This window comes from Pseudorasbora parva, chromosome 2, assembly GCF_024679245.1.
Source record: "Pseudorasbora parva isolate DD20220531a chromosome 2, ASM2467924v1, whole genome shotgun sequence".
NCBI lineage: Eukaryota > Metazoa > Chordata > Actinopteri > Cypriniformes > Gobionidae > Pseudorasbora > Pseudorasbora parva.
Genome location: NC_090173.1, coordinates 10,837,053 through 10,851,804, shown reverse-complemented (window position 1 = coordinate 10,851,804; position 14,752 = coordinate 10,837,053). Strand labels below are relative to the sequence as shown.

At 38.5% G+C, this 14,752-nt stretch overlaps 1 protein-coding gene across 15 annotated transcripts in view; it reads left to right on the top strand.

Annotated features, from left to right (window-relative positions):
* Positions 1-14,752, top strand: part of rbfox3b (RNA binding fox-1 homolog 3b) — a 622,784-nt gene that overhangs the window by 525,844 nt on the left and 82,188 nt on the right. For all 15 annotated transcript variants that reach the window (XR_010908103.1, XM_067456241.1, XM_067456312.1 and 12 more), the window contains 2 exons: positions 508-759; positions 13,479-13,610. Coding sequence is in view for 14 of the 15 variants with exons in the window: in XM_067456241.1 (XP_067312342.1) it covers positions 508-759; positions 13,479-13,610 (384 nt within the window). In the remaining variant the exon portion in view is untranslated. The remainder of the gene's footprint in view (positions 1-507; positions 760-13,478; positions 13,611-14,752) is intronic.

Sequence of the window (14,752 nt, the reverse complement as noted above, 5' to 3'; positions counted from 1 at the left end):
TGATCATTTTGAGGCCTTTGATATTGTGCGTATTGAATATGATGTAGCAGGCTTTGCAGGGAAGCTTGTAGCTTGACAAACAACTTGGCTGAGCAGAAAGTGTTTATGTGAAGACGTGTTAAAGCATCTGTCTGAGCGTCGACGGCTGTTAACATCAGTAACCTGTCAGGAAAATCAAAGCTCTCAGTCAAAACATTGTGAGAAGACTGATTTCCTTTTTTCTGCACTGTCGAAAAATCCCAGTGGCCTCTAGTCCTCCGAACTACAACACACAAAGTCTGTTCATTAGTAATGATCAAGCGTGTCTGTAATCATCCGTGAGATGTGATCGTTGTTTTCGTGGCCTATTTAAAGTGCAGGGCGGCCGTATTCCCTGATCGGCCCATCTGAGGCGCGTTTGGAAAGATAAAAACACCCCAGACATGCTCTGCATTGTTCAGTGTGAACATTTGTCCCTGTATGTGAAGGCCACAGGGGTTTAATGTATGCTTTCATTTGCATTTCCAGGGTAATCAGGAGGCCAGCAATCCGGCAGACGCGATGGCCCAGACGTACACCCCGCAGTACGCGCATCCCCCGCAGAACGGCATCCCCGCCGAGTTCAGCGCGACACACGCTCTTCCCACGCAAGACTACACAGGACAGAGCCGCGTCCCGGATCACGGCTTGGCGCTCTACACGCCGGCGCAGACCCACAGCGATCTGGCCAACGCCGACAGCAGTACGCCAGCCATCAGCACGGGAACCAACACAGCACCGGTGCGTCAAACGTGCAAACTCTGTAGTTTATGTGAAAGCTTGTTTCAGTCAGATTGTAAACTCAGAATTCTAAAATAAGACAGAATTGTGGATTGTAAACTCAGAATTCTAAAAAAGACATCATTTGTATTTTTGCAAGATGTAAAATCAGAATTCTAAAAGACAGAATTTGCCAGAAGTAAACTCAGAATTCTAAAGACAGAATTTGCCAGAAGTAAACTCAGAATTCTAAAGACAGAATTTGCCAGAAGTAAACTCAGAATTCTAAAAGACAGAATTTGCCAGATGAAAACTCAGAATTCTAAAAGACAGAATTTGCCAGATGTAAACTCAGAATTCTAAAAGACAGAATTTGCCAGAAGTAAACTCAGAATTCTAAAAGACAGAATTTGCCAGATGAAAACTCAGAATTCTAAAAGACAGAATTTGCCAGATGTAAACTCAGAATTCTAAAAGACAGAATTTGCCAGAAGTAAACTCAGAATTCTAAAAGACAGAATTTGCCAGAAGTAAACTCAGAATTCTAAAGACGGAATTTGCCAGAAGTAAACTCAGAATTCTAAAAGACAGAATTTGCCAGAAGTAAACTCAGAATTCTAAAAGACAGAATTTGCCAGATGTAAACTCAGAATTCTAAAAGACAGAATTTGCCAGATGTAAACTCAGAATTCTAAAAGACAGAATTTGCCAGATGTAAACTCAGAATTCTAAAGACAGAATTTGCCAGAAGTAAACTCGAATTCTAAAAGACAGAATTTGCCAGAAGTAAACTCAGAATTCTAAAGACAGAATTTGCCAGAAGTAAACTCAGAATTCTAAAAGACAGAATTTGCCAGATGTAAACTCAGAATTCTAAAGACAGAATTTGCCAGAAGTAAACTCAGAATTCTAAAAGACAGAATTTGCCAGATGTAAACTCAGAATTCTAAAAGACAGAATTTGCCAGAAGTAAACTCGAATTCTAAAAGACAGAATTTGCCAGAAGTAAACTCAGAATTCTAAAGACAGAATTTGCCAGAAGTAAACTCAGAATTCTAAAGACAGAATTTGCCAGATGTAAACTCAGAATTCTAAAAGACAGAATTTGCCAGATGTAAACTCAGAATTCTAAAAGACAGAATTTGCCAGATGTAAACTCAGAATTCTAAAAGACAGAATTTGCCAGATGTAAACTCAGAATTCTAAAAGACAGAATTTGCCAGAAGTAAACTCAGAATTCTAAAGACGGAATTTGCCAGATGTAAACTCAGAATTCTAAAAGACAGAATTTGCCAGAAGTAAACTCAGAATTCTAAAAGACAGAATTTGCCAGAAGTAAACTCAGAATTCTAAAAGACAGGATTTGCCAGAAGTAAACTCAGAATTCTAAAAGACAGAATTTGCCAGAAGTAAACTCAGAATTCTAAAAGACAGAATTTGCCAGATGTAAACTCAGAATTCTAAAAGACAGAATTTGCCAGAAGTAAACTCAGAATTCTAAAAGACAGAATTTGTCAGAAGTAAACTCAGAATTCTAAAAGACAGAATTTGCCAGAAGTAAACTCAGAATTCTAAAAGACAGAATTTGCCAGATGTAAACTCAGAATTCTAAAAGACAGAATTTGCCAGAAGTAAACTCGAATTCTAAAAGACAGAATTTGCCAGAAGTAAACTCAGAATTATAAAAGACAGAATTTGCCAGAAGTAAACTCGAATTCTAAAAGACAGAATTTGCCAGATGTAAACTCAGAATTCTAAAGACAGAATTTGCCAGAAGTAAACTCAGAATTCTAAAAGACAGAATTTGCCAGATGTAAACTCAGAATTCTAAAAGACAGAATTTGCTAGATGAAAACTCAGAATTCTAAAATAAGACAGAATTTGCTAGATGAAAACTCAGAATTCTAAAAGACAGAATTTGCCAGAAGTAAACTCGAATTCTAAAAGACAGAATTTGCCAGATGTAAACTCAGAATTCTAAAAGACAGAATTTGCTAGATGAAAACTCAGAATTCTAAAATAAGACAGAATTTGCTAGATGAAAACTCAGAATTCTAAAAGACAGAATTTGCCAGAAGTAAACTCGAATTCTAAAAGACAGAATTTGCCAGAAGTAAACTCGAATTCTAAAAGACAGAATTTGCCAGATGTAAACTCAGAATTCTAAAGACAGAATTTGCCAGAAGTAAACTCAGAATTCCAAAAGACAGAATTTGCCAGATGAAAACTCAGAATTCTAAAATAAGACAGAATTTGCTAGATGAAAACTCAGAATTCTAAAATAAGACAGAATTTGCTAGATGAAAACTCAGAATTCTAAAATAAGACAGAATTTGCCAGATGAAAACTCAGAATTCTAAAATAAGACAGAATTTTTCCAGACGTAATCTCAGAATTCTAAAAGACAGAATTTTCCAGATTCTAAACGTATGGTTTTTGATTTCATTACAGGGAACTAGCAGCGGATCTCACTCAGTTCAAGGTCTCTTGACTTCATTAGATGAACTTGTGCGTCCCGAAGTGGACAGGGTTCGCCTCTCATAAGTCACAGCTAAAATATCCACTGATTATTAAGCCGTGAAGGAACCTGTGCATGAAGCCACAGTGTGAGACGGCGTGTTTTGGGAGTACATGCTCCTCTGTCCAAAATAATGAGCAGAGAGAGACCGCTTGACACGACTGTAACGATGTGTCACACTCTGCGCGGTTATAATGACATAATCACTGTCATGTTCGGCTCGCGCAGTGTTACTATCGCTCGCTCGCAGACAGAGTGACACCAAATAAGTGCCGTGTCTGTTTGCATCATTCCTGCTTCACGCGAGCGGGACATTAATTGATGCTACTGTGTCTAAATACCAACACAATTCATCCAGTGCACTGGGTCTCGCTTGTGCGGCTCTTGTGTTGTGCTGATGGCATTGGCATTGGTTTTTAAGCTGTGAATAAGAAGAAAAGCTGAAATATGTTGAAGATGAAGCGTGTTTTGTAGTTTTGTCAGTGCGGTAATGGATTTCTTCTTTCTCTTCTCCTCCTGGCCTGTTTTCTTTATGTCTTCAGAGGAGCGTGAACATGGTGTAGCATGAATAATTTAGCGTAGCAGAAAGGTGGACACGCTCGCTAGTTAATCTGGCTCGGCCGGGTGGATTTCTCTCGGCTCCACAGAGCGCTCTCTCACAGATAACGGCTTAGACCTTATAATGCATGATTATTGTTCTGATTAAGAGGGTGTCTTATTAAAAGCACGTCACTTCATTAAGCATAACGATAAACGAGTCTAAAGAAAAAAAAAGAATACATTCATTTATTCATTTGGTTATCCTATCTTTTATCCTAAACAAGAAATGATGAAAATGTGAAAGAAATGACAAAAGGTAGGATAAGCAAATGAAAGAATGAATGAACAAAATGAAAAAAACGAAAGAAAGAAAGAAAGAAAGAAAGAAAGAAAGAAAGAAAGAAAGAAAGAAAGAAAGAAAGAAAGAAAGAAAGATGAATGAAAAGAAAGGACTAAAGAAAGAAAGTTGAATGAAAAGAAAGGACTAAAGTGGGAAAAGGATGAAAGATAGATACATGAAAGAAAGAAAGAAAGAAAGAAAGAAAGAAAGAAAGAAAGAAAGAAAGAAAGAAAGAATAAATGAAAGAATGAATGAATGAATAAAAAAGAAAAGACTAACAAAAGAAAGAAAGAAAGAAAGAAAGAAAGAAAGAAAGAAAGAAAGAAAGAAAGAAAGAAAGAAAGAAAGTTGAATGAAAAGAAAGGACTAAAGAGGGACACTGATGAATTATAGGATAATTGAATGAATGAATGAATGAATGAATGAATGAATGAATGAATGAATGAATGAATGAACAAAATAAAGGACAACCAAAAAAAAGAAAGAAAGAAAGTTGAATGAAAAGAAAGGACTAAAGAAAGAAAGTTGAATGAAAAGAAAGGACTAAAGAGGGAAAAGGATGAAAGATAGATACATGAAAGAAAGAAAGAAAGAAAGAAAGAAAGAATAAACAAATGAAAGAATGAATGAATGAATAAAAAAGAAAAGACTAACAAAAGAAAGAAAGAAAGAGAAAGAAAGTTGAATGAAAAGAAAGGACTAAAGAGGGACACTGATGAATTATAGGATAATTGAATGAATGAATGAATGAATGAATGAATGAATGAATGAATGAATGAATGAATGAATGAATGCGAGAGTGATAGAATGCAAGGATTGCCTGACAGTAGGCTCAGCACATGACCCGGGTGTTCACCTGGAGCAGAGAGAGAGAGAGAGAGAGAGAGAGAGAGAGATGAGGCTGGAGCCATAAAAGAGCCCAAACGAGCGGCAGTACTGCGGGGACACTGATTATGATAATGGCAACAATAAAGCCCACGGTCGTTATGGCGATGATGATGATGATGATGATGCTGTGGTGATTAATGCCGGGAGATAAATGAGAACGATGTATCACTCCTCCCTGCAGAGGAACAGCACATCAGTGTGTGTGTGTGTGTAATGAATCACGTTCTGCATGCACATGCATGTGCTCATAAATCCCGCCGAGCTCCGTGTGTGTGTGTGTGTATGTGAGAGAGAGAACGACTCCACAAGGTGAACGCAAATCAAGACATTAAAGAAAAAGCCTCCTTTCAGAATCAGTTGATCGTTCGGCGCATTCCCGCATTGCCCATTTCAGTGATGCAAAAGAAAAGAAGAAATATTATGTAAATTAGATCAAAGCTTAAATATAATGGGAATTATCACTGAGAACTATAAACAAACATATGCATTACAGTAATGAGACTCTAGGGGGCGCTGAGGGGCCTTTACATGCTCTTCACAAGCCCATTGGCTCTGCTTGCGATCCAACAGCCAATGAGATCGCTCGCTCAACATTTAAATAGTCTGCGTCAGTTTGCTATAATTTTTTTTCCAATCTTCAACACCAATATAACTAGAGCTGTGCGATGTTGCAGAAAAATGCGATATGCAAAACCTTGTTAAATAATGTGATATTCGATGTGCGATACGATATTGCTATTAGTGTGTGAAATCTATTTAAATTACATCTTAAAGGTGCCCTAGAATGATTTGAAACAATATGTTACATTGTTCTCTGATATCTACACAGAGGGTATGTGGCTTATTTAAGGGCAAAAATTGTCCAGATACAGTTTTACAGGTCCATTTACAACCCTATAAATTGTGCCTAGGATGTAATGCTCTGTTTTTGCCTTATTTGGAAGAGTCATGAATATTAATGTTGAGCTCTGCTCTGATTGGCTTATTTCAGCAGCACACAGCAGTTCAGTGAAGCGGCTCGTGAGTCCTGACCGTCCTGACAGAACCCAGACCGACTGAACGACACTTTAAGCAGAACATTTCAAAAGGAGATTGCTGAAATGCAGCTTACTTGTTTATTGGTGTTTTCAGATCATCCACGCGCGCGAGAGAGAGAGCTCACATTTGTGCGGTTGCCAGATTTCAGTAATTAAATCCCCCAAACAGAGCTTTTCTGTGAAAAGAAACCCATATACTCTCTGGTGTTTTACCTAAACATGTCCAATCTGGCAACCATATGCACACGAGCTCTCTCTTGCGCGTGGATGATCTGAAAACACCAATAAACAAGTAAGCTGCATTTCAGCAATCTCCATTTGAGATGTTCTGCTTAAAGTGTCGTTCAGTCGACATTTTAGACTCGTCTTTTTCCGTCAACGATATTGCATGTTTATATAACGTTAGTCACAATGTAGGCTAAGGTTACGCAGTGAATGTGATGTACTCTTAATACAAATAGGCAAAAACACCATACTTCAGTTCTCAAACATATAAATATATAACTTATATTTTTACAAAATGAATAGCCTTGTCAAATGACTATCGTTTTAACTTATATGGTGGAGAAGGTGACGTTTGCTAGAAGGATTGAGTGAACGATCTGTAACCAAAGTATCTACGGTTGTATTTTGAAATGCAAAATAATATTACCCTTTGTCATTAGACACACTATTTAGTTTGGTATGGTACTTGGTGTTTCCTATTGTTACTGTAAGCATCTTCCGTTATCTAGACAATGCTGTCTCTCTAAGAAACTTTCAGTTTAATCAGAAATTGTTTAAACAGTCAATAAGTGGATAAATCGCTACTTACTGCTTGCAGGAATATAGTCGCCCCTTTCTTCAGTTTAAGACGCTGAGCGAAGCTTGAAATGGGCCGAACAAACGAACGATCTTGAATTAAATTGTTGTGGTATCGGATTATAATCATCCACCATGACTGTTGACATGTTTTATCTGTGGGAAGGGTAGAAAAGTCTCCTGCACAGCCTGAACATGACGTGTGTCCATGAGCAGCTTGTTTACCTGATGATTCGCTCCGTCAGTTCCGCCTGATAATGAACATGTTTGGACAGGTGCAAATATTGGGGGCGTGCATATAAATGATCCCCAACGCTTACGTCACGGTTGGGTTTATGTTGAGAGGCACTTCTTTTCCCGTGGTGTTTTTGATTTACGTGATATACAAAAGAAGGAGGAGGCAATGGTGTTTGAGACTCACAGTATGTGATGCAGGGCCGGCTCTAGCTCTTTGGTTGCCCTAGGCGAGATGGAGTTTTGCGCCCCCCACCCCTCCACCCCACCCCACTCACTTTTATCGTCTCTAATTCAGCACGTCTGTTTTCCTAGGCCTACCCCTAACCGAGAAGCACTTATTATTAAACACATTCGACTCTTTATTTCCACAAACATTTTCTCACTTTTTATTGAAAATAAATGCCTTTCCGATCTGATATGTGATGGGAAAAGGGAATAGAGTGAGTGTGGCAGAAGGCGGGATCGAACCTCTGATCGATCTGCATCAAATCTTGATGCCATGCGTCTTACCACTACACTACAGCCACCGTAAAGAATTAGGTGAACACAGCATATTTGTCTTTAATGTAAATAATATGGCATCTTTCGTTAGGCTGCTCCAGTAAAAAAAAAAAAAAAAAAAAAGAGAGGCAGTATTTATTTCCTTCCGACGCCCACGTAGAGAGCGTTTGTATTTTTCATAAATAACATGCATACGTTATCCATATTTATAACGAACTGGACTTTTGGTATTTAAATGACATCCATGTAGGTTATTGATTATTGTCAGTGAAGTTATGTTTGCAATACGTATAGTAATTATGTAGAAAACTAGCAAGTGATAGCTTAGTGACAATATTAATAATATTTATAAAATAAATATTAGTTGATAAGATTGATACTTAGTAATTTTATTTAGTTTGACAACTTATTGGCTGAGATAAGAAGACTAACCTCTATACTGGTCTTTCTTTCGATTTTCTTCCTTTCTTTTTTTCTCTTTTTCCGTCCCTGTGCATCCGCGGGGTTTAGACGCCTCATTTTTGATGAACGCGCAAGATGAGCACTTGCCTGACCGTACGCCTGAACTAATAATCAATAATCACCATCAATTCCATCTAATAATCAGGTTGATAAGTAATTAAACGTGTGGCTGAGGGGGCGCCCTATGATGATCATGTTTAATGAACATTATATTGTATTTCGCTTGTTCCGATTCTATGCTTAATGGGAAGTAATGGGCGGCACTAGAGCGTGCTCGCGCCCCTAACACAATTGGCCGTAGGCAACCGCCTAGCTCGCCTATAGCAAACGCCGGCCCTGAGTGATGTCCATCTACTAAACTCTTATTATTTCACTATGGCAAGGTTAATTCAACTTTTCATTCTAGGGCACCTTTAAACTAAAGTCCTACACTGTAAAAAATGATTTAGCAAATGATTTTGCCTGGTTGCCTTAAAATTTTGAGTTCATTGAAATTCAATTTTTGAGTTAATACAATGAACATTTTTTTAGATTTGACAGCCTTTATTAAAATATCATTAAAAGATTGTGTAAGCATATTGCGTAATTGTGTGTGTTTTATTTCTGATGACGCAGTGAGACATGCCAAATAGTGCTATTTTCATGATTTATCACATTTTTTATGTGGTTCAGATACAAAAATATTTTGAGTTTCTATTTATTAAACACATTTCCTTCATTGTATCAACTCAAAATTTTAAGGCAACCAGGTTATTTACATTTTTAAGTTAAACCAACAAAAACCAACATTTTTTTTTTTACAGTGTACCTAAAGGGTTATTGGTGCCACCTGGTTATCAGCTGAAAAAAAAAATAATAATAAAAAAATTACCTCCCTAACAAGGAAAACCATCAACAATCAAAGATGCATGAGTTTATGGTGTCATGGCTTTGCAATCAAAACATGTGGTTATAATGGAAGTCAATGAGGCCTAAACAGCCACGAGGAGTAAATGAGGGAGAAAATATTAAAATCTGATGCTGCACCAAAACGCATCAAAGCCAATGTTGTTTCCAATATTGGGGATTTTTCACATTTCACATTTTATATTGAAAATAAGTCCTTTTGTGCCCTTTTGTGCCAAATCAGTGACATCATTTATTAAATTGGCAATTAAAGAGGTAAAATCCTGAATTTTCTTTTAACATTTAGTAGTTTTGACCCGGGGCCCGTTCTTCGTACGACTCTAAAGGCCCTTTCACACCGGGCGCGTAACGAAAAACGAAACGAATAAGCGAATATTTCGCCTCAAAACCATTCACATCAGCCGCGACATGAATTTGCGACGTTTCAGAGCTCCAACGGTCCAAAACATTCGTCGCGTCAGCTGAGAAAACACGGACACTTCATCATTCAGTGAAGACGAGCTTTTCATTTTATTTAAAGGACCGATAAGAAGTTTTGGGTGCAGCCAGTCTTAAAGAACAAAGAGTCTGAAGGAGAGTATGCTAATCTCGTACAGGAGCTAAAACTTTGTCATGGCCGGTTCTGAATCTGCACTTACTTTCTAAAGTCTGTGGGACAATTTGAGGAGCTCCTCCCGAGACGGCAGCGCATCTGACGAGACAAACCGCGCACTTCAGGAGCAGATGTTTCCAGTCGAGTCACAACGTGAGCATTTCAGTGCCACAGACGTACTGATGGCAACACGTTCACTTTCCATAATCGTGGACACAATGTTTAGAAAAAAATCAACTATAAATAAAAGGTTAAGTTATTGTTGACTCTAGCATACAGTGGGCAAACACAGATTACAGCTGTAATCTCATGAGAAATGCCATACCTGGTAAAGGTTAATGTTGACTGAATAGCTCGTGACATCAACTGGACATTTCGTCACCTTTGTTTCCTTGTATGTGATTGGTTGAAGCCGTTTTTGTCGCCGCTAGAGTAAAAAAAAAATAGACATCGAAACAAAAAAAATGAATGGCGTTTTTTCGCCTCAGCACATTCACGTTCGGTGTGTAAGCGCTCATTACACAAACAGCTGATCGAAAAAAAAACATCACGCGAATTATTTGCACATCAAAATCGCGTCCAGTGTGAAAGGGCCTTAACTCAGTTGGCTGGATTTGACTGTTGATGATTCGGCTCGATCTCGGATTGTTTGGTTCGGATTGTCTTCAACGCTCATCCTGGACCTGATCAGGAGCTTATTTCATCTAAACTGTCCCAGCCACTGCTACTTTATTACAAGAGTTCATTACTGAACCAGGGGCAATAATCATTTAAAATAGTAATAAATATAACAGTTTATTTGAAAGTAATATTTTAATGTTGTGTAAAATTTGTGTACAGTACTTTAGACACAGTGACTTGATTGAGAGATTTATTTGTGAATTGTGATGGAATAATTCCTTTATTGTATTGAAGGTTTACACACATTGTGCAGTCAATCTCCGTCGTGCATTAATGTGAGTGATGACGGATATTATGGGATGGCTGGATGCAGCGCAAGAGCGGCAGATAATTTGATCTTGACCGTTAAGAAACTTTCATTAATACTGTCACATAAAATTGAATTAAAAATGAAATTACAACATTGCAATAAAAATGCAAAGTGTGTACAAATATTATAAAATCGTGAATATAAATAATAGGGAATCATGTTTATCCAAACAGTGCACATTTAATTTATCTAACTTTTATGTTGGTTTGGTCGTTTCCTTATAAAGGTCCAGAAATTCGTGTTTTTTCTTCTTTCTTTTTTTCTTTGACAAGTTTTTTGCCAGGTGGCTTTTTTAATTATATGATGTCATCACGTTGTCTTGACGCCAGCCAATCGCAGCACTGTTGATCGTGGTTTCGAGTATCGATGCATCTGCCCTCTTCAGGACACAGGCACGAGCAGTGATCTCAGATAACTTCATCCAGATATATTAATCCAATCCGCAAATTCATTTGAAGAACCAAATTAGCCAGAGATCAGTTATCAGGATTAAAAGATCTGGGATCTGTCGAATCATCTCAGATGTATTAAGCGAGGTACGAAGAACAGGCCCCAGGAGTGAGGTTGATTAATATATTTATGCAAAAAAAAAAAAAAAAATAGGTTGTGAATTTGCCCACAGTGTAGACAGGATTTGTCACCAAAAACCATTCCATTTGCTGAAATACAGAGAAAGTTATGGCCAAATGAACACCCCATAGTGAATGAAAACATCCCCGACAGCACATAAGGGTTAAGTCATTTATTCTCACTTACATCAGTTAACATGTTTCATAAGTACATGGTTGATTTTTTTGCCAGACTACACTCTAAAATCTCAATTGGGTTGTTTTAACCCAGCGATTGGGTTGTCTTGATTAACATTTAACCAACCGCTGGGTGAAAAACAACCCAATTGCGCGGGTTCAAACAACTCAACCGTTGGGTTAAAACAACCCAATTGCTGGGTTAAAACAACTCTACCGTTGGGTTAAAACAACCCAATTGCGCGGGTTCAAACAACTCAACCGTTGGGTTAAAACAACCCAATTGCGCGGGTTCAAACAACTCAACCGTTGGGTTAAAACAACCCAATTGCTGGGTTAAAACAACTCTACCGTTGGGTTAAAACAACCCAATTGCTGGGTTAAAACAACTCAACCGTTGGGTTAAAACAACCCAATTGCTGGGTTAAAACAACTCTACCGTTGGGTTAAAGCAACCCAATTGCTGGGTTAAAAAAACTCAACCGTTGGGATAAAACAACCCAATTACTGGGTTAGTCCATATTCATCCCAACTTGGGTTGTTTTAACCCAGCATTTTTTAGAGTGTAAAATGTGTAAAATCAACTAAAAACATGTCGATATAGGCAGGAAGGCAACATTTCAATGCTAAATAAATATAAATGTACGACAAAAGTATGTTTTTTATGCTCTATAATTATAAAAACAATACAAGATAAACAGTTTGATACTAAAAACAACTAAACTAGTGTTAGGATTTAAAATGCTTGGACAGGGTTATTTTTCCCTTTCAGGTTTACTGGTATTAGCGGCATTGTTTCCCGAACCCAGAAACAGCATGTCTTAAACCAGATGCTAATCTCTGCTGCTCTTGATAGATTTAATTTGACTTCGATTTGTCTCTGTTCCTCTTGTAAAGCAACTACACTCCTACAAATGACATTTCCAAGAAGGGGTTTTCCAAACAATGCCATAGAGGAACCTTTCAGTGATCAGTTCTCAAAAGAACCCTTACCAGGGAAGAGTTCGTAAAATAGCCTTACCACTTTTTTTTTCTTTTTTCTTTTTTGAGGAACATTCCAAAGACCTAAAGAACCTTTTTTCCACTTTAAAGAATGTTTTGTGGAATGGAAAGATCCCATGGATGTTAAAGGCCATTAAAGGTCAATGCCAATAAAGAAGCTTTATTTTTAACAGAGTAAGCAATTGCGCTTGCAATATATATAGCAATATATCATACAGGATACTTTTATGTTTTTTCCTGAGATTCACCAAATCACTTTTTGAACTGACTGCATGTGTTTGTGCAAGTGCTGTGTGTGTGTGTGTGTGTGTGTGTGTGTGTGTGTGTGTGTGTGTGTGTGTGTGTGTGTGTGTGTGTGTGTGTGTGTGTGTGTGTGTGTGTGTGTGTGTGTGTGTTGTGTGTGTGTTGTGTGTGTGTGTGTGTCTCCGTTATGAGCTGATGCAATAATGTTGGTGCTCTGTGTTGATGTTTTGATGAAGCCCATGATGCTCTGGGGAGATTTGTTGATGTTGTTGCTTGTGTGTGTGTGTGTGTGTGTGTGTGTGTGTGTGTGTGTGTGTGTGTGTGTGTGTGTGTGTGTGTGTGTGTGTGTGTGTGTGTGTGTGTGTGTGTGTGTGTGTGTGTGTGTGTGTGTTTGAATGAATCTGAACATTCTTTACCTCAATGATGACATTCTGATGACATGCTGCTGTAAGCGAGCACATGAAAATGAGCGTGTGTGTGTGTGTGTGTGTGTGTGTGTGTGTGTGTGTGTGTGTGTGTGTGTGTGTGTGTGTGTCGAACTGCTCGACTGAGCTAGCGGAGAGAGAAAACATCTGTCACACGCGTCTGAAGTTTCATTTGTGGCGGATCATCAACATAATGATGGAAACAACAAGCCAATGGCCTGAGTGCGAGTGTGTTTGCCGGATATTTGTCAGTATATCTTGTGTGTTTGGGCTCCTCAGACAGTAACAGGTGGAGATTAATAATCATATCGTAGATGCATGACCTCAGGTAGGCCACCATAACTCAACGTCTGTTTATCCGCGTTCCGCTGGAGTGAAAAATGATGGCCACGGCTAAGTAGGCTAACTTACTATCCTTCATTTGTTAGCTTCTCTCTTCACTGTGAGTCTAACCTGTGGCTACATGCACTGATGAACGGATGGCTCTTTTGTCTTTGTTTTCCTCGGACAGACGGAAGACGTGACGCAAACAGAAGTTTCCCAGCCACATTCAGACTCCACGGAAAAACAGCAGCCCAAGCGGTTACACGTCTCCAACATCCCCTTCCGCTTCCGGGACCCAGATTTACGGCAAATGTTTGGGGTGAGTCCGTGCACTAATGCACCTGTTTCTCTCCTGGTTTCATCGCATTACTTTTTTTGCGCGGAAAAAAACGCGGACTTGGCAACACAGTGCAGTTGAGTTCTGTTGACATTTTACAACTAATGTTATGCGTAGCTCCGTTGCTCTGATTGGTTGTAGGTCTGTCCAATTGAGGTCTTTCCTGGTTCGGTGTAAACACGCCCCATAATCACAGCCCAATGGAGCATCAGACTCATATTCTGACTAGAGCTGAGTATGACCACGTCAGGCTACCAGAGACAGACACACACAGCGCTCGTCACATCAAAACTATTCAGTGTTTTCAACCTCATCATGTTTATTTAGGTTCCAGACATTTAAATGCACAGAAGTAGTAGCAAAAAAACACACACTGATCATAAAGCGCCAATTACAATCCTTTCAGATCGTTATAATTTGACTATGTGTCTCTTATTCATATCAGATACACATTTCATAAGTAATTATATAGTTTACTCGGTTTTTCTCCCAGTTCAGCCGTCACTTACTATGTATTTTGTGAGATGAGGATTAATTTACATGATGTAAATCCGACAGATCCGATTTTCTGAGGCACGAACTAACATGGCGGCATTATAGATCAACTAGCGTGATCACTATGACAAAACACATTCACTTACCCATATTTGAAAAGCAAAATACCAGATAGCTCATGGTACAGTTAATATGTTATATTTTGAATAAAAAAATACATCTGTGATACAGCGCTATTGTGGCTGCTGTGTCCTATGAAAAGCACTCAAAGAACATGGTCATATTTCAGCCAAATAAAGCTGAACCTTCAAAATGGTCAAGAAAATTTACAAAAAGCCATTCTTTAATGTCATGCACCGTCATTTTGTGGCTCCATCTTGCTCTCTCTAGACGCTATTTAGGCACAGGTAGCGTTTTAAAAGTACCGGTTTGGCACGGTAGGTCTCGGTATGATAAAGAAACCAAACGAGACCCAACCCTAGTCAACACGGGGGGTGTCAGTGCAGCTGAGATCCTGCCGTGTGACATGAGGATCATGCTCATTCAGTCTGAAAAGCAACAATCACAATGACTATTATAAAGTCGCACAGTGTTTTCAAGGCTTTAGGGAAGAGAATAGGCTCTTGTCA